Source organism: Calonectris borealis, chromosome 8 (assembly GCF_964195595.1).
Source record: "Calonectris borealis chromosome 8, bCalBor7.hap1.2, whole genome shotgun sequence".
In the NCBI taxonomy this organism is placed as follows: domain Eukaryota; kingdom Metazoa; phylum Chordata; class Aves; order Procellariiformes; family Procellariidae; genus Calonectris; species Calonectris borealis.
In genome coordinates, this window is record NC_134319.1 from 34,472,796 (window position 1) to 34,493,559 (window position 20,764).

The 20,764-nt window shown below is 42.9% G+C and overlaps 1 protein-coding gene across 1 annotated transcript in view; it reads right to left on the reverse strand.

Moving 5' to 3' along the window:
• Positions 1–20,764, reverse strand: part of NIBAN1 (niban apoptosis regulator 1) — a 69,949-nt gene that overhangs the window by 33,971 nt on the left and 15,214 nt on the right. Inside the window, exons 2-5 of the mRNA XM_075156961.1 lie at positions 4,964–5,094; positions 3,411–3,542; positions 2,603–2,717; positions 914–1,081 (exon numbers count right to left, since the gene is read on the reverse strand). Coding sequence (XP_075013062.1) covers positions 914–1,081; positions 2,603–2,717; positions 3,411–3,542; positions 4,964–5,094 — 546 coding nt within the window. The remainder of the gene's footprint in view (positions 1–913; positions 1,082–2,602; positions 2,718–3,410; positions 3,543–4,963; positions 5,095–20,764) is intronic.

Genomic DNA, 20,764 nt, shown 5'->3' on the forward strand with positions numbered 1-20,764 from the left:
AATTCATTTATCTACAAACGTGAGCTTCAGGCCTAAGTAGCTGAGATTGCTGGAGAAGTTCCTGAGTGTTCCCATCTCCCACCAAGGACAGCAGGAGCAGATGGGACTCAAAAGTGACACTAAAGGCATGGAAGAGCCTGGACACCAGTGGGGGAACCAGGTCAGCTCGATGGAAAAAGAGAAAAGTCATCTGAAAAACAGGAAAGCATTTCTTTTTCTGAAGGATGCAACTCATAAATGCTCTTCGTGGGAGTAAGGTTGGTTTTATAATCCTAGCAAGTCACAAGTTTGGTTTTTTTAAAGTTTTCTAGTCTAAAATGCTCAGAAAGTGAGACTTAAAAATTTACCCTTGTGCAAACAATCAATACCGTGTCTTATACACCATTCAAGTCTCACCTATAAGGCTTAACCATGGCTTGGGGCTTGAGCTGCCATCTAAACATCCACAGAAAACATCAAATGTTTGACCATTGATGATAGACGTATGACATTGCAGAAATGTACTGGGAGACTGTGTCCCCTCCACATTGTACAAACCTGGTCTACATCATCTACGATGCATTTGTCAAGCTTGCAAACACGGGCGAGGGTTTGCCATGCCATATTTAGTAAACATCTCGTATGATTTTGTATCATGATACTGGATTTAGATGAGCTGACAGAGAGGGGAACACCACTTTCAAAGCCATTCCCATGTTTTCTACCCGAGCTTACTACACTACAGCCCAAATCCCACCTAGCTTCGCTCCCAGCAAAGCAAGAAGGGGTATGTTAATGCATTCCTCAAGGCACTGAAAGGCAAGCATCCTTCATAAGTGACTTGCATTTTTCTACATCTTTTTTACTATAATAGCTATTTAAATCTTTAAATCGGGGTGAATGACGTACAGGAAGAGGTCCTTTCTGCACTCACCGTGGTTTGAGTGTCTCACGCAGTCCCCCAGCACGGCGCTGAACCGCCTCTGAGCTTCTGGCTCCGGGAAGCAGTAGTAGCTGTGTCGGGCGAAGGGCTGCCACAGGTAAACCGGGAACTCCCTCGGCAGCTGAACGAAGGCTTGAGCAACCTCCTTCTCACTCGACCCTACACAAAACACACATCTCCATTTGAAATCTGCAGATTTCTTGGGGGGTTTGGCTCTTTTCCTCTGCTAACGCAGAGAGAACAGACCTTTGCTAGCAGGGAAGCATGAGACATGAAAAAATTGCCTCCTTCTTAATGCAAGCCATCGGGCACGGAGAGCAGGGGGACACAGCTGGGATGGGCAAACTCAGCGGGCATCAACCACCTCTCTACATTAGACCATAGCAACTCGATGTCCTCTTGGTTTGTATTCAAGATGGCCACAAACTACACATTTTTGGTAAAATTTCAAAGAAACTATTTCATTGGATTGTAGCTGCTAGGCAAAAGGTTTTCATGGCAAATAAGTAAGTTAGTGGGCAGCTCTGCTCTCTTCCACATAGACACCATATAGGAGCATACGGTCTTCCATATAGAAATGAACTGCATTAAACCGTGTAGGAACAGCAGCGGTTTCCCTGCCTCCAGGGTTTCCAAACACAACTGCAAGATGGCCTGATGAACTGTCACTTCAAGCCCTTGAAGGTGAAGCAAAGAAAGCATTAAATACCTCCAGCTTCCACCTGCCCTGAGTCACTGTGCACAGGGGATGCTGTACAACACCGTTTAGGGATGACCAAACCCAATCTTGTCTCGGTGCCATGCATCGAGAGCCCAGCCGCAAGAGGTTAATCTCGGAGGGTCTTCAGCATCGCCCAGAAGGGGAGAAGGGCCATAAAAGACCAACTGAGCCACTCTTTGTGAAGGGAGAGCCATGGGAAGCCTGCAAGCGGCCTTGGGCTGCTCCACATCACTCAACCCCAACTCCTGCGGAGCTGTGGTGACACACGGAGGACACCTCTGGGCACCGCTGCCCCATGCCAACCTCTGACCACCCTACGCCTTGGGAAAGGGGTGTAAGGGGGACACCTCCCAACAGTCATAACTTGAAGTGGTATGAGACAGGACTTCAAAAAAAAAATCCTTGTCTACATGTTGCCCTTATGCCTTTCCTTATGCGGCATCCCATTTTCCAAATCTCACTCTGCAACATGAGAGCCCCTTCCTTAAAACCCGAATTTTCTCCATTTTCATGGAGTGGGGTGGGGGCAGGCAAGGCCACAGCGGTTCCCGTCCCAGAAACAACAAATTCAGCGGCAGCAACCTTCCTGCCCTCTCTGTGGGACTTCTTATCAACTGTGAGTCAACACAGGCAGCTGGCATCTAAAAATGGAAACAAATAAACCAGGAATATTAACAAAGCCCGGGAACAATGGTGGTGTGGTTCCTGCCCCGCTTCTGCACAGCTTCCAGCGGCTTTGTGCCGGGATGCTGGAAAAAAAAGGGAGCCAGCACTTCTCTGAACGTTAGCGTACAGCATCTTCTGTGTACGTCCACTCTGGAGCTGTGCTTTGACTTAGAAAAAGGGCTGCGTGCATCTTCTGTCGCCCCATTTTGAAGTCGAGCCTGAACGCCTGCCCAGAAGAGGTCTGCGTAAGGAAGAACCTGGGGTTTGGCAGTTCAGCTTCGAGCAGGGCTTACCAACAGGATCTGGAAAATGTTTATCAGACAGCAAATTGTAATCTTCTTCTGAAGTCAGTACTTTGCCTCCTGCAGGGAGAACATGATATTTAGGGCTGGCTCCTTTCTGGTAGGCCTGGAAAATCAAGAGAGAGGGAGTCAAACAGCGATTTAAGGAGAGGGAAAACATAAAGCACAAAACTCATTTACAAAGCTAATGCATGGGGATACTCCCCAAAGGAGAATGGTTTTTGTCAGACTGAATTTTGGATATATTCTGTGGAAACGTCAAATCTAAAACACAGTTAAATGTAAAAAACATTTTAAAATATCCTCTCAGTGCTTACAAGCCATGATGAAGAGGCAGGGACAGACGGGAGGGGAAAAGGATGGGATTTTCTTCTAAGCCCTATTTGTTTGATTTGTCAGCCAGGACTAGTTTGACTACAGCAGCTGCCAAACGAAAAGGTTCACTGTAGCCAACTTGAAGCCATCCAAAAATTGTTATTTAAAACCCAACTGCAGAAGCACAGGGACGTATTACAATGACATACAGATAAGAAGCATTCTGTGATATGCAAAGGAAGGATCAAAGCACTGTTAAAATGATTTGCTAATTCTTGCAAACGCGTATGGCCAACGCAAGGCACTTGGTTGTACCCTCAGCCATTCCCGTGGAGCTTCCAGCCATCTCCGCAAGGCTGGAGCCGCCTCGCCGAGGACAACATTTCATCTAGTATTGCCAAAAGAAAGGTGGCAGCAGTGGCCAATTCACTTGATATAAGTTTCTTTGGGAGCATAGAAGAACATAAGAGGAAGAAGCATTTACCTCTTTAGTCTCAAAGCAATCCACAGAGTAGTCATTTTTGATAACGACGTATCTGTCCTTCCACTTCTTCAGATCCTCAGCAAAATGCAGCAGCTCTGCCTCGTATAAGACGGTCCCAGCTTCCGCCGGGGGCTATAAAGACAATTTTCTAGATTTGAAATGACTCTGGATTTTTGATGATTTTGAAGCTTTTATTTCTACATTTCCATAAGACTGCTACGAGGGCTTTTGAGTCTTCAAATGCAATTTGGGGTCACAAACATCTCTCTGATTCGGGCAGATACTACATACGCAATCAAATTCTTGTAGCCTGAGGTGAGGAGGCAGCAGAGGAGCTCTGCCTTTCAAAAATACTTCCACATTTCTGAGACAGAGACATTCTTATTTACCTTTCGGTTGGCATGCTGAATGCAAGATGACTTGTAGTTCATTATCTCCCATTTTCCACTACATTTTCCACAAACATTTCATTGATGCAGCAAAGAGTTTTACTATAAAATAGTAAATTATTTCCCATTTCTTTGTAACACTTTTGCATCTGTGATCTTGTAACTGATATGCATCTTTCTGAAAGATACAGCTCTTCTATTATCCCACCTTTTACATCCCACCTCACTGCTTACCCTATTCTTTTCAAGAGCATTGGAAACCCGTGATTTCCGATACGGCCAAAAAATTTAGATTTGTTTCTTCTTAATATTGAAGGCTGGCTCTCTGCATTTTCCTCTAATAAAGAGACTTTTGTCTCTCTTTTTGTCTCTCCTCCTCTAATAAAAACCAGCTTCCCGGCTCACTTCACAGGGGGGATTATTGCCATCTTCTTTATGGAACCCTGTAGCCATGGCTGAAAGGGTTAAATAAGTTTCCTACATACATTTCTCCCCTGAATGTATGATCTCTGACCCAAGACTCTTGCAAAACCTTGCAATCAGCAGGAAGCAACTAGTTTTGTCCAAGCATCCAACTCTATCTTGATGAAACGCATGCTCTGTACCAGAACCTTGTGTCATGGCTCTTCTTATGCTACGATGAGACAACCAAACACGACCAAAACAAAGATGAATTTTCAAAAATAAATGGTAAACCTGCACCCAAATGCAACTTTTCCACCTAAAACCTAACTGAACCAAATCCAACATCTGTACTTGCAAAGCTATTGTGTATACTTGGGTTATATAGAAGAAAGTACACACATAAACTGTCCTAGATACACATTTATTATGTATTCAACTATCCAATATAACAAGCGGAAAGAACACTTCTGTACTGTGCTTGTATATATAGAAACACATAACTTTAAAAATACTTTGGGCTTGATTTTTAGAAGCTTTGAGTATCTGTACCGCCTATTAACTTTACTTGAGGGCATTAAACACTAGGAAAAACAAGAAAACCGAGCCCAGTCGGTAGCTGATACGCTTCCAGCTCATGTTTTTCATACATTATGACTACTAAATGTGTGATTTAAATAGTTAATGCATTAATTATTTCATGCAGGAGAGCAGAGCTGTATGGCAGCTTCAGGATGGGGAAGTGCTTACGTGCCCTCCTACCTTGGTTTTGAGGAACCGGGACTGAGAATCCCGGTGCTGCTCCAGCTCATCCTGCACGTGCTTGCAGAAAGCCACCGCGTACTGGCGTCTGTAGTGCGGGCTGAAGTTTTTGATGACGGCCTCTGTTTTTCCTGAAGCGGAAACAGAGATTTAATTGCATTTAATGTACATCAGCTCAGAAATTGTAATGCGGAACCAAAGCGGTTATCACCAGCGACCCAAAGTATCGCCCAAGCATACCAAAGGCCACTTGCTGCACAGCAGATCAGGAAACCCTTGGAGATGCATTCAGCTGCTGTGATAACCAAGCACAGAGGGAATTTGTCCGGGTCTTAACGATATAGAGAAAACACTGGGTTTTGGACATTGTTTTTCCTTCTAAGAGTGGGCAAAACATACCCCAAATCCATTCCTCTAAGAAAAGACTCTATCTGCCTCTCCCTAGGACATACTGCCACAGAACCGTGGGTGTTCGAGAGCTGATAAGGTTTTCAAAGAAACATATACACAAGTGACACTGGCTAGTGTTTAGCGGTATTAGCCAATTTTATCACATAATCTGATTTTAAAGCTAACTCCAAGCTCCTACAAAGGATGTTTTTTAGGCTTGGGCACTGCAGCCTCTTCTTTGTTTTAATGTAAATAGATACTCAGTCGCGCTGCAATAAACACTAATCTTGTATTGTCTTGCTACGATCGAGATCTCATCAGTAGCAATAACAGCAATAAACACACTGACAGTCTCATTTCTGGGAATCTTAAAGCAATTTATAAGTAATTCTCTCATTAACCCTATCAAAGAAATAATAACGCTTTACAGACAGGGAAGTGAAGCTAAAAGTTAAAGCCATGTGCGTGTATATGATTCAAAGAGTCTGCGGCAACGCAAAAACCAAAACCTGCACTACGATCTAGATAGCATCCAGACCGTCCTGGATCCAGGAGAGACCCCTTTCTTCCTTGTATTAAGGAGCCCCATGACAAAGGGTTTTTTCTGGGCATACAACAGAGAAATTTTACAACAGAGATAATTTCACACCTCAAGCAATTTTGATGCTTTCAAAATTTTATTTTGTTCTGTTTGGGGGAAGAAAAAAAAAAAGAAATTTTCTGTGTAAGACAAAAAAAATGGTAGTTGCCAAACTGAGATTTCTTGAAGCCTTTATACACATGGCCTCCTAAACCAGGACTGGCATTCATCACTCCTGAACCAGCAAGAAGCACCATGGAAGTCCTGGAACAGCTGAACCACCTGCATCCGATGATGATGTTCCCCAAGTGACAAACTCCTCCCAGCCACTCAAAAGCACTACCTCCGAAAGGGATTCACTGCGAGTTTTCATGATGTTTCTATATTTTATACAACGGGCTGCAAGTCTGCAGCAGCTATGGTGAAATCAGAGAGAGGTCTCGACAGATTTGCTGTTTCAAGCATATAAGCGTAGTCCTTCTAAAGTAAACATGCAAAACTTCCCGGATTGCTACTGATTTTATTGCCACTTCTCACGAAAAAATGGGGTTTAAATGTCAGCGCAGTTTCCAGGATGTTCATGCCTTTTTTCATCTTAAATAATTTTAAATATGGTTAAAGAAAGAGAAAAGCCGTGGATCATGATGAGAGTAAATGCATGGGATTTTATGGAAGAAAGTGCACGGGATGCTCTGGTGTAGAAGATGCTATGGTCCAAGATTTACCACTTCTGGCTACCTTATTTCCATTTAAAAAACCCAAATATGTGTGGCTAAGACTGCCATGGAAAAATAGCTAGTTTGCTAAGGAGTTCCCAGAGATGGGCAATGGCAAAAGGTTTTGTAAGGTGCTTATTTCAGGTCCAGCTCCGATTTGCTCCTAAAGTGGGACATTACCAGGCTGTTAGAGGTAATTTCATCAATTCGGATAGCCGCAGTGTGTAATTACTCCATAACTTCCTGATAATTACATATACATTGCTGTAGTTACGTGGACGTGCACGCAAAAGAAAAAGCTATACATCAGCTCCTCTGCCTCTGCAATTTTATCTTCAGTTTGATGCACAGAATTTGACGCATCTCTCAAGTCTAAGGACAATACTGACACGACCTTTCATTCCAGCTACTCCCGTGTAACCAGCTCTCCTTCTGAAGCATCAACGGCATCGCTGCCTTCAATTAAACTGAAAGCCCCTTCTGCCCCACTCCTGCCCCCTCCCACTCCCACACCACCGCCCCTTCGAGCCCTGCCCGGGTGCACGGAGGAGACGGCTCGGCCGACTGACGCGTTTGCAGAGTCATTACACGAAGCTGGAGGGATGTCAGGAGGTGGGGTTAAGTTCTCAGGTACGTCAGTTTTTCACAGATTTACTTGTGGGACAGCACCAGCTGACAATCTGGACTCCAACCCTCCAGTTTTAAGAGACCAGATTTTTTGAGACCTACCCATTATAGGATGTGCTTGCGTGTAATAGCAAGATACCGGTGCTGCTGAAGCAGAAAATCCCTGCCCATCTGACAGCCTTTTAAAAACTAGCCTTGCAGAGGCATAAACTTATTTTCCAAATAAGGACAAAGCTTCCCAAAACCTTCTTTATAGCCTTTTTTTTTTTTCTTCTGGTCCCAGCCAGCAGTAGGATGTTGTTGGCCCCAGCCCCGGTGGAGTTTCCTGCTCAGGCCACTGCCAGGGTTTGCCCCTATTTTCCACCACGGCTTTTTCTTTTCCAGCTTGCAATGGCCTCTTAATTTGTTGCAGAGGGCTCCGGGACACTGGACCTCACTTGACTACCGCCTGCATCCTGCAGTAAAAATTTGTAGAGGAAGTGGGACAAAGAACAAAATTCTGGTGTTGGGAAAAAAAAACAACAATCACAGGAAATACCTGTAATTTTGGCAAAGTCTTTCAATTATGGCTAAATCGGCTCAGAAGTATGATTCTTCAGTGTCAACATTTCTTAGATCAGCTTAAAAAGAAAGGAACTATGCAATTCGTAATATATGTAAGTGAGAAATATAACATCAATGCAATTTCTATGTGCAGAATATATTTACAATCAACCAAAACATGAATCGAGGCGCAAATGTTTCAGGCTGTTTATTCCAGTCTTGTTGCAAAGGATCTCTGTATTAAAAATACTCCCCCGCTCTTAAAATCAGAAGAAAAAGTTTTCTGAAGAGGTTGTGAGTGGCACTACACGAGGACCTGGCCTTGCACCGCTCGGCTCAACAGGAATTACAACGCTACCTGCAGATGGGAAGAGAAGCGGACGGACCCTTCATCCATTGTTCGCCGATGGATCTTTAAACTCTTTTGGTTTACAGAAGACAAAAATATGCTATCTGAAAACAAACATGATGGAAACAGTCATGAGTAATAGAAACTCTTCCCATGCAATGATAACATGGGGCAACTGGAGATAAAATACGCCAGGGCAGTTGAAAAATGAGTTCCCCTAATTCTTTTCCAAATTTAGTGTGGCTTGCTTAGTCAGAGCTGTTTATATGGAGCGAGGCCAACTTTCCCACTCGGTTGGTCTGGCAACGGCGCAGCTCCAGCCCGTATAAATGTGATCTGAAACCCAGCAGCTAGATTGATGTTTATCCTAGGAGAAGACAAAATGTGATCATCTCCAGTAGAAGCCTGCAGGCAACCGACATTACCAACAGTAAAAGACGACAGTGATGGAGGTGGAAGGATTTCTGTCAAATTAAGGTGGCAAGGGTCTGCACACACAGATGTTCCCCCTTTGTTGAGGGTTTAGACCCTGCTAAAGAATAAACTTTTCAAATGCTTCATGATGCATCTCCTCTTCTGCAGAACCACCTCTGCGCTTGATCACAAAAGTTTAGCATCAAGTTATGACACGTCTTTTAAGACTAAAACCAAATGTCATTGCACTGAGAAACAAGAAACCTCTGCCAGTTGCCCCAGTGGAAATCTGGAACCCCCCCAAACTTGTTCCTTCCTGCTTGTCCACTGCCTTTGACCTTTTTAACTATGCACCACCCGTGCTGGGCACTTGTACGTGACTCCAAGTCATCAGACCCACAGCATGTCCTCAAATACCCGACTTTTTATTTTGGGTTTCACTGCTTTTATTGAAATAAACTGACATCCAACGGTAAAAAATAAGGGCAGTCTTTGGCAAGTTCTCCCACGAATTTCTGCTGGTCTAGCTGGCTTTCAGCCTGGTGGGATGGCCATGCGCAGCCTGGCTAGTTCGCCCTGCCATGCTCCTCTGCTCTCAACAATGTGTTGCCAAGAGACCGGTACAGATGCGGGTCAGGAAAATTCAGAAAAAAGGTCAGAAAACAATAACTTCTCAGCTGGCATACAAGAGAAGCGTCGCTCACGCTCACCGGACTTCAGCCATTTGGAAGTTAGGAAGAGAAAGAGGTAAGGACTCGCCATAAAAGCTGTTATTCCACTTAAATAATGGTGTTTGGTAGCAAGGTGACCCTTCCAAGAGTAGCAAGGTGACCATTACTCTTCCTCTTCATAGCACAACTGCTTGCACTCAGCAGCTTTTGAATGGGGTTTTCAAAAAATACCACGATCACGATACGAATCTCTTTAGAGGTCTGGGGGATTTATCTTCTTAAACCATTTAAGCCCTTTGGAAAATATACTTTGTGCCCTGAGGGACATGAACTGCAAAAAAAGTAGATGATTTGCTGTATCAAAGCAAACCCCGGATAAAATAAAACCTAAAAGAAACAATAAGCATTGTGCATGCTGAATGCCAGTACACCCAGCACTTCAAACAAGTGTGAAGTATTGAGACAGAACAGGAACGAATGACTTTGTCCTTGTATTTCTTCCACAAGGCCACAAGCAAAGCCGTCAGAAGTAAATAGAAAAAGATCAGTTGATCATATCGACACGGGGCTTCACCAGCCAGGAGTGCAACCCACAACCAGGACATGCTTTTAAACTATACCTGCTGTGTGCCTTAATGTTACTGAGCAAGTTCAGTACCGAGCTTTAAAATTACTATCCATCCATCCATTCATCCATCTATCCATACATATAATCCTATTTTCATAGCCCATCAGGATAGCAGCAAAATGAGTTAACAAAATAATTTCAGTGTTCAGCTCATGGGTTGACTTTCATCCTAAGTTCAAAATAAACACAACCTTTGATTGAGATACACGTCTAAAATTGCAGATGCTCTACCTGAGCCCTGGGAATTGGCAAAGCTGGATTTCAGTACTGGCAATCTGAAACAGGTTGGATGCTCGCTGTGGAGAGAGAGAAGCAGCCTCTGCTGCTTCTGCTGCAATACGGTGCATAAAAGCTGCTCTACCTGAATTCACCCCTTCATTTCAAACATCATTATCACTTATTAAATGCATCTGGTAACCAGAAAATCCGTAAAAGCAATTCTCTTTGGCATATCCTCTCCAACAGTGCCCACCACCCTCCAGTGCTATGGGACACGTCATAGAGCAGCGGAAATTACCAGCGATTCCCTCTTTCCTACGGTTTTCTTTCTTGTGCAGTACTTATGGTACCACCCAGAAACTGTTTAAATCCAAGTGCTCCCAGGCTTTATCCTATACGTATAGGGAAGCAATATAAAATACTCTCTTTGTTGTTGAAAGCACAGCTCAGTTTGATCTTTATTTATAGAAACAGTATTTCGATTATTCGTGAGTCATGACTTAATATCTGTTATGAAAAAAAGGGATGACAGACACAAATCCCAGGTTCTGGTTTGGCTGAATCATGTCCCCGCAGGTTTGTTTGCACTCGCTCAGCCAAACCAAGAAGCTCTCCGGTGGAGCCGCCCCTCTTCCCCACGCAGACACGCTGAAAAGCACGGTTTGCACCTGATAAAATATTGAAACCAATTATTTACTCTCAGCCTTGTTTTATATTAATGGTGACTGCTCTCATTAAAAACTTAAAATGCTGTAACTACACCGGGGTGCACACACGCCCAAATTATCCATCTGCAATATGAACACTGAACTGCGCTGGTAAAATTAGTCACCCAAAACGGAATCCATGGGATAATACCCATCACACCTCAGATCATCCTCTTCCTACATCTCAGCATATAAGCACTTCTTGGGTGCTTAGCCCATCTTCTCTATAGGATGAGTCGGAAAGTCGATGCTGTCTTGTGAAAAAATCAGATTTCTTAGCAAGCTTGCCAGCAGAGACTGTGGATGTGAAATTTGTGCTCCCCCAGAAGCGAAGCTTCTCCCTCGGGGCAAGCTAAACAAACACGTTTGTAAGTCCATCTAAACTTGATCCACAGCAAAGGAGGAGCTAAAAATAACAGGCTCCATTCCAGCCTTGCAGATCTCGCTTTCTACAATTTTACTCCAGTACTTAGCTTTTCCTCAAGTGCTCCGCTAAACGAGGCTAAATTTTATACTGAGCTGCACAATTACCCCATATATCTCAATAGGTTTATATATCTATAATGTTCTTCTCGGGCAACTTCATGAGCATCTCGTTTTTCAGAGGGAGTAGACAGACCTGAGTGAGGCAAAGCTCACACACTCCAAAAAAAAAAGGCTTATTTTCTTAAGGGTAGCTTGTGATTTAACTATGGATCCTGCTATTTTAAATTAATTCTGAATACTGCCTCATTATTAAAAACAGAGCAAAATACAGAGCACTAATCCTGCTTAAACACAGCCCACCTCTCAGGTCAAACTCAGAGACTCATTCCTACAGCCAGGTTTCTCTTCCCCTTTCCTCTTCCCTCCCAGACCAGGATCAAGAAGATTCTTCTCGGGAAACGCAGAGACAGGACTATCACCCCTTTGATCCACGGTTAACCATCATTATCCTAACAGCGCATCTTCCTTGCCTGCGCAAGCGTCTGCTATAACCTGAAAGCCTCTGGAGGGTATCTCAATTACAATCACGTTATTTCCATGCTACGTCCTTCGCAAGAAGCACGCAACTCCCTCCGCCTGCACGACGTGTTGCAGGGGTATTTTATTTGAGACCAGCCGCTGTTACGATGGAAACACCCAGGGAAAAGTGTTTTTGCATCAATCCGCGATTGCAAAGCAACAGGCTGGGGTGGCACACATCTCGTGCCCACGGGAAAAGGAGAAGTAGCCTCCACTGGGTGGATCTACTCCTTCAGCACTTCACGGACACGTAGCCAGCCTGGGACACCCCTGCCTCCAGCTTCTTCGTACCTTCTCCCATACACGTGCGGGGGGAAATGGATGGACAACCTCTCCGGCCAGAGAGGGGTCCTGCACAAGCAGCTCCACCAGCATTGCAGAGGGGAGAGGCAGTAAACATCAGGAAACCATTAGCAGTAGGGCTGGGGCAGGGGACGGGGAAAACAATGGGAAGGATTTGAATTTTAACCTTGAAACGCCTGAATTGCAACCGGTGAGATCAGGCACGCCGGCATCGAACAGCGGGGGCCAGCAGCTCTGCAACACTCGCATCGCCAACTTGTTATTTAGAGGAGAAACAAGATTTCACGAGTTGCCTTTGCACTTCTGTCAGATTAAAAAAATCCTACTAATCACGACTTACATAAAGGCCAAAGTTTGTAGTTAATCAAGCAGAAACAAGCCCAATGCGAGCCAAGGGTTTGATTAACACTGTGTCAGATAAGCTTATCCTTACGGCTGCTGAAAGTTATCCTTTATTGGTAACGGGGTTAGAAGCAGCAATGCTCTGTCGAGAAACAATCACTCACAGTCAAATTCAACAAGAATAAGGTCTGACAATCCTTCATTTAGAAGCTTATTTCACAGCACCAGAAGAACTAGGGATTTAATAAAACAAATGAACCCAATCCAGTTCCCGGGGGCCACAAGAAGCTAAAATATGCTCTGTATTAAGTTAATTTGGTGAAGGTCAATGGTTTTCAAGTTTTGGGGTTTTTTTCAACTCTATGAGCCACAGGCTGAGCCACTAATGGGGAAATGGACCCCAAGCATGCCTTGGGCAGCTTTCTCCAGTCCGGATCTCAGCGTCACGTTACACATCAGGGTAGGTCATACAAGAATGTTTCTTGGGAACATTTAAACTGCTTTCCAAAAATGTAAGCCAATGCCACATCACCCTTTAAATCAGGATGATGTATTCTCTCTTCGCTCCCTTTCGGGTGACAGGCATTGCAGCCAGTTACTTCACCGCCTGACCATCCACAAGATAAAATAACGAAAAACATTCTCATGTCGGAGATACAGATAACAGAAATAATCATCTTCACAAAATACTAACTGAAGGTTTTTCCAAATATATGGATATTTATACAGACACACACCCCCACACAAGATTAATTCTGTGCAATGCCTGGAGTGTGCTCATATAGATCCAGGAGGTATTTTTATTGATTTCTTTTTTCTTAATTATTTTGCTGAAATTATGCCATACTAGACAGGTCTATTACAAAATTACTCAGAGGCGTATATGACATCGGACATCGGTATGAGTACACACACACGTCTTTCCATGCGGCGCCTTATTTGTGCTGAGGTTACCTTACATTAGTCTTAAAGTTCCCTTTATTCCCTTTACATTACAACTCGTTTCACCACCAGTCTAGTGTAAGTCAACCCAAACGGACTTCTCGGAGTACCAGGTTTCCCACGAAGGCATCACTTTTTAAGCACTGTAGCAGAAGGCCGTTATCCCATGGTAATATTCTATTCCATTTCTCTTCAATAAACACACAAATGCCACTAAATGGAAAAGTGCTACGTGTGGGTAACAAAAGGAGAATAAGGGTACCGTCGGGTCCCCTTTCCTTGCAATTTTTCTCACCGAATCGTAAGGTGTTTGATTCATTTTTGGCTCCCACATACACTGAAAATGAGCAAATGTCATGAATTGCAAAGGACAGTATTTCAGCTAGCCTATGTGCAAAAAAAGCTTAAAACCAAGATTCATCTCGGAACTAAATTAAACAGAGGCCTCAAAGTACAGGTGTTTATTTTAATGGCTTTCCAACACCACTGCATCTCTTAATTTTATCACAGGAAATCACTTCAGCCTCAGAGCTCCTCCTTGCCATTTTGAACCCCAGAAGATCAACCAGGTAAATACACAGATTTTAACCCAAACAGCTAGCACCGCTGAGATTTCTGAAGCGCTGATCTATAGCCCAAGGCCATACACGTCACCCGTATGCCAGTCGGGACCATTTTCCGATTTCACCTCTTTTTCTTAGCTTGTGCCAACACCGCCTTGCCTTGGTCCTCTGCGAGGCAGCAGCCATGGAAGGACGTTTGGAGGGGGACTGCAAGGAACGCACACATCTTCTCCCTGGGAAGGGTACATTAGAGGAGCAGTCTCGGAGAGGGTCTCCTTCCCATTTCCAGCTTACGAGCTGGCAAAAGCCTTTTGCTCTTGCAATCTCTCAGGCAACCTCCTCTTCTGGTCTTTTGACACGTTGCTTTCTTGGTAAATATGTATTTTTAAAATTCGATCTCTGCTACAGCATCCCAGGAAGCTCTTTTAAGTCAAAACCAGAGTGATACTTGTGCTGCAAACTTTATTAAGCAGAGGGGAAAAAATAGCAGATGTGTATTTCACATAGCAAAGGAGACAAGTATTTATCCCTATTAGTTGTAGCTGACAACGTAGGTCTTTAGATGGACAAAGAGACAACTCTTTGTGAAAACCAAGAATCAATTTTATTGCTCTTCCCCCTTTTTTAAAAAGGACAAACAAATTAAAAAATACATATAATTAAGCTTCTAATAAAACTATATTACTGGAAGAGGAATATGTAAAATGCAGTTCACATCCCTAGGAATTTTTTTACCCTACCTCCCACTTTACATTAAGCTTGGACAACAAAAATGGGAAAATATTTCATTTGTAGTGCATTTTTAGTAATTCGCTTCAGGTTCTCACTAATTTTGTGCTATAATGCTGCAAGATGAATGCAAGGAAATTTAACTCTTGTCATAGCAAAAGATTATTGGGGAGAGGATGGGAGGACTCACTTTATAAAAACCAGAAGTTTAAGTGAAACATCATTTCAAAATCTCTTTAATATATCATATATTTTGTTATTACAAAGCATGGTGATACAATGGGATCTCTTTCTGATGCCACATGGACTGTGTTGGCCATAAAGATGCTACAGTAGGAATTGTTCAGGGCTGACACAACCTACAAGACAAAAATGTTGTTCCACAGCACTACGCCGTAGGGTGCAATGTCATGATCCCAGCAGACAGTCTGCGTGCTTGCCCTGGTAAAGCCAGAATTATTCACTATAACTTTAAGTAACCTGTTTTCCATATCTATTAAACATACTGAAAAAATATTTCCATCATATCATGCATCCATATGTACACCCAGCAGCTGCAGAACAGCAACCAGTGTGGACTACTGGTTTTAAGCTGGGAAAATGAATCAGTAGATGGATGTTTCTTAGTTCTGGCATTTCTAAATGATTTTTCCTAATATATGGTTAATCTTTCTATGCTTTAGCTAAGCCAAACTAGCCAAATTCTCCTTGCTGATAGTCTGTTCTCACATTCAGAAAAGTAAGATAATATCCTTAAACATGTTTGCTAAATCTTTAGAAATAAATGGATTAAAAAATGATTGCATTCGCACTTTGCAAGAAATACTTCCAAGCATTAAAGTGTCTATACTCATGCAAATAAAAGTCTCCCCTTTTACAAACAAACCCTTCTCTACTTCTCCGTGGATGATAATATCTCTTAACCCGCAAAACCACACTGTTCACTGAATTTTTAAATTCTGCAGAAGAGACAGGAGGAAGCGTTGGCGCCTCATCCTGTGGGGAAGGAGGTTCCTTCCCACGGCTGCAAAAAAGCATCAATTAAGGTTAAGAGTCTAGAAAAAGAGAGTATAATTATTACACAAATCTGCTCACCAAACCCCGTGTAAACCAGTCTCTTTTTCTGCGAACATTACAGATGGGGAAGGGAAACTACAGCTCTGCAGTGCAGCAGATAAGCTTTATCATTCAAGTTAGTTGAGAAACACCAAGAACATTGCTTATTACTGCGGTACCAGAGCATTAGCCGCCTGGATCAGGGGTTCTGCAAAGCTACGGAAATGTCCGGTTTGGCACGAGGGGAGGGAGGCGCACTGATGCTCAGCTGAAAATGGAGCCCTTGACTGAGTCTCCTCTTACCCTTCAAAACAATCTTGGTCTGAATGAGTACGTCTGGTTTTCTCACTTATGCTTTACTCTTCTATAGCAGCTGCTACTGCCCAAAAGTCCCAGTTTGGGACAGGACGCAGCCTTTTGCTCTCTTCCAGCTGTGAAATGGGTGCAAAGGAAACCGAATTGGCTCCAACGGAGCCGAGGAGGTCTTCCCTTCTCTCGCAAAACCACTGCGACTGCTCCAAAAGGCCCTGCTAAATTTAGTCCAGGGACAATCCACGGGCAGAAGCAGAGAAAATGAGACAAAAGGGCATGAAAAGAAAATAAAGGGGAAGAAGTAAACAGAAGACGGGAGATGGCCCTCTGGCTGTCTGAGGCTTCTCAACATGGGAGACCTACCAGTGGTCTCCTTTTCCCTCTTTTCTCCCATCCAAAGTTGAGCAAGGCCATAATTAAGATCCCAGTATTTCCAAAGCACTGTAAAAGAAGGAAACAAAGTGATCTGAACATTTTTGGGTTTTTTTGCAAAGCTAAAAGGACGCCATAAACTTAATTAATCATTCCTTACTTGGCAGAGTTTACGCCTTTGATTCTTCTAAATTAAAGTTAAGACCTGACTAATAAAAGTATAGCTTCTGCTAGCAAATTCAGAATTAATTCCATAAATTTTTATCCTGTAAAGAGTTCAAGTAAAAGCGAAACAACCCCTAACTTTCTGCAGTTGCAGCAGTATCAGAGATGAAGGATTGCCTTCACATTCACCAGGTCTGCTCTTCCGACAACCAGCCAGTGCCAGCAATCCAGATCACCAGAGATAGAAGAAATACTCCCAGGTCACAAGGCCATAGGTTAGGGGAATTTAAGGGAAAAAAGGAAAAAGAACTGTGTTCAGAAAGAATTTGATGTAAATATAACAGAGGACACATACAAAGCAAGACCTTTATCTTATAGTCACTCCTGCGCAAATGCTGGGGTTTAAGGTCTAATTACTCTTTGTCCCAGCAAACTGTTGAAAAGTATTTATTTTCTTCTTTACACTGCTATTTTTAGCCGTAATTCAGAGAAACGGCAGAGCCCCACTGAGTGTTTGTCTGCGACTCCCAGACAGACGCAGCTACGGTGTCGCTTGCTGTGGCGGGAAGGTGGTGGCACACAGCTCCGCAGCTGGACTCTCAAAGTCGTCTTGTTTCGTCCGCGGAGCTGGTTTCACTAAAGCCCGCTTATATACGGTGGAATCAAGCTCAGAGGGGTTACAGTCCAGCCACTTGACAGTCCGCCAAGTGTTGTACATTCTTCTTCTTCCGCCTGGACGAGTTTCAGTTCCTCAAGCGCTCATGAAAGCATCACTGAGAAGACAATAGGGTTAGCGCTGGTGTTTGTTTTTTCCATTTCTAAGAAGACTTCCCGGGAAGAAGCGCCAGTCAGCTATTGTCTCTCTCACTAAATGTGTGTTTGAGTCTCCTCGGCCGCTCAGCTCTTCCGCCTCAATGTTTCAATGCTCTTTCCTTTTTGAAAAAAAAAAAAGATAAGTTGCCTCATTTCCTCTCCATTTATCTTTCACGTTCAGAAGGGCTTGTGACAACACAACGCAACTTGAAAGGAAAAAAACAAATCAAAACCACCTTCTTCCAGCACTGTGTTTGTACAGTAGGACCACGTGAGCTTCTGGGCTTGGAAAAACAGCTGGGCAAGTTATTATTAAGCAGAGGAAATTTGTTCCCGAGAATTTATTTGGAAATGGTTCGGTGAGAGCTCTCCTGCCGGTTCACAGTAACTCTGCGCCCTTCAAGGTCTTCAGCAGGACCTCCATGAACTGACATGCCAAAAGTACTTGCCCATATGCCACGACTTGTGGCAACGCGTAACCGGAACATGTTAGACGCCTGGTTTTACGCCTATGGTAGTCTTTGGTGACAATACCTCAATTAGTGCATTTAACAGTCTACTTTCAGTGCGCTTGCCTTTGTACAATCAATTAAGGAGCTCTGGTTTCATAAGTCTCAGTTCTTCCATCATGGGTCTCCATAAAGTTCTCCCCATAATCCAGTCTGAGCTCCTATCAACGTGGATGCTGATACTTCCTCTCTTTTTGGAGAAGAATATGGTCCTCTTTTGTTTGTCCATATCAAAACTTAAGTTCTTCATCTTTCTGTGTTTTGTGAAATGTTTTATTTAGGGAACTATGAAAAAACCAGCCCTACGAATGCAATATGCAAGAGCTGATAAGAATAAAAGAAAATAACTTTTGTGTGATAAGAGCTTTATCTGGCAAATTTATGCTTATCAGATTACATTTTCATTTTCTGAATGCAGAAATGATCATTAGTAATGCTACTTTAAACATATTTAGCTCCTATCTACTCAGTTGCACTTCAAGTACGCTATCACAGTTCATTTCACCGGAGAAGCAGGCAGGCAGCAGTCTCATTGCAGGCTCACAACTGGGGAGGAGGATGCTAAAGGCACCCCTCTGTGGCAAAAGGGGTCACAAAATGTTTGTAGTGCAGGTCTTCATAAGAAAGAGCAGATTTTGGATAATAATAAACAACTATGATTATGTGGTGTTGCTTCGAAATTTCAAAATTATACAATGTATTTTTCTTTATGTCTTTCCCCAAACTCCTCAGTGAAGTGATTGCAGAAGATAAAGGAGAGCCTATGAGATGGTCTAGTTTTTGCTTCAGCCTCTGCAGGGCTGCTCTGCAAAAATTTGCCATGAGCCCACGTAAGCGTCCAATATCCACAAACGGCCTCTAACAGAGTAACGCTCATTTTGAATCTCATCCAAATCTGAATTCCTCCAAAGGCTGCCTGCATTTACTGACCACAACTAAATTTCAAGCCATGTTTGCAATTCTTCGGTGGTGGCTTAAAGTCAGCCTGTGTCTTTCTGAGCAACAAATGCAGGGAAAGCCGCATTTTCTATCTTCATTTAGGCTGATGGGATTCACCAGCCTGATGAAGTGCAGGATGAGCACTGAATTTCTACGAAGTATTTTCCCTAACAGCATCCAGTGTGGCTTCAAAACTCCCCCAAGAGCTCCAGAATCCACAATACCCTTTCGGAGACTTTTTTATCCCTTACCATTACTCCTAAAGACCTCTTCATTTCTCTACTATACAGTGCAATCATCTCTTCTGATGAGATGCTACTCATGCAGTAGCAAAACTTCTTTGTACCCTGGGACATTACTTCTTCGCTATTTACCCTTTCAAGCATTGCTGAGCAATTATTTCACCAACAGTTTCACCATAGGTTTTGCATAAAACCAGCAGCTTCATACAAACAGGCAGGCTCTTGGTTAACTAAAAAGCAGATCAGTGAAAAGGATGATTGGATAAGAACAGGCCAGGAATTTTGGAAAACTGTATTCACAAAAACAGTCAATATGAGTCATGGATTCTTTATAATTTCCAATGCAAAACTACGGCCAATAGGAGAGACAGTGTTGAAAAAGTGCATCTTACGGTCTTCGCTTTACACCGAGCTGGACTAGCAAAGATGCACCAAACCTTCGAAAATGAGCCAATCAGCTTGAACCTTCTGGTTCCAAAAGTTTGGGTTTAAGTTGAGTCACAGGTTTTTTTTGCATGTTTCAGAAATTCAGAGGTCAGGACAACAAAACAGAGGCCTCAGATTTAACATACTGGTTTCCAATTTTGCTTGCAGGCATGTCCCTCTGAGGGACATGTGCCTTAGCTAACAGCCACAAAAACCATAGTCTAGGAGATGAGAGTCTTCTTACAACCTTTTCAGAATCAGTAACGAGGTCAGGTCCTTGTGTTGTAATTATTTCACTTTTAGAAGTACCTCTGTCACTGAGAGGATAGTATATGTGGTTTAAGATTCAAAGGCATTTTTGAAAATTACTTTTACTGCCACCGGTGTGAGGCAACTTCTCGTGTTTCCATAACTGCTGGATATCAACCACCAGCGCCAGGTGGGTGCTCAGCACCTCTGAAGCCAAGCTGAAAGTCTAAATGCCAACTGAAGTTTCTAAAAAGTACAATTTTTGCTTGGATGTAATAAAAAAAAATCTGCTTAGTGTGCTTCAGAAGAACCTTCTGTGAGAAAAAAATGAAAGCATCAGATCTTATCTCATTCAAGAACGACTAGTACAGAGCAATGCAAAGAAAGTCGGAGGAGATAATGCAGCCCTGGCTTCGAGATTGAGCAGATACCTAACATGCTTTTTAAACTCTTAATTTCCTAGGGTTCCTCTAATTTGTAAAATACTGTATCTTGAAATTGAAAGAAAACATAGAACTAGAGTAAAGAAACACATAAGATACAAAAGTAAAACTGTTCCACTAGCCAGCACATGCTTTTTTTTTAACTTATTTAAATAAAAATAAAAGTCTTAAATGCATTAGAACTACCTTTTTTGCAAAACTGCTCTGGAAAACTAATTTTTTAAACATACACTCTTCTTTGCTTGTCTACTGTATATAAATTGCATATCTTCTGGTTAACATATTATTCAGACCAGAATAATTATACATCAGAGAGATGCTTAATAAGCTAATCTTTAAACTCTACAGATCTAAAAAAAGATCCCAAGGCATGTTTTATGAATACAGAATGGCGTCAGCTGACAAATATATGGCACAGTCCATATTATTGTGGTTGCAACCAAGAACCACATGAATCAATGTTATGGGCTTGTTTTTGCATTATTCAAGATGACAGGACTTCTGAAGGAAAGCAAGAGTGTGTTCTGTAATCGTGAGAATCCACTAT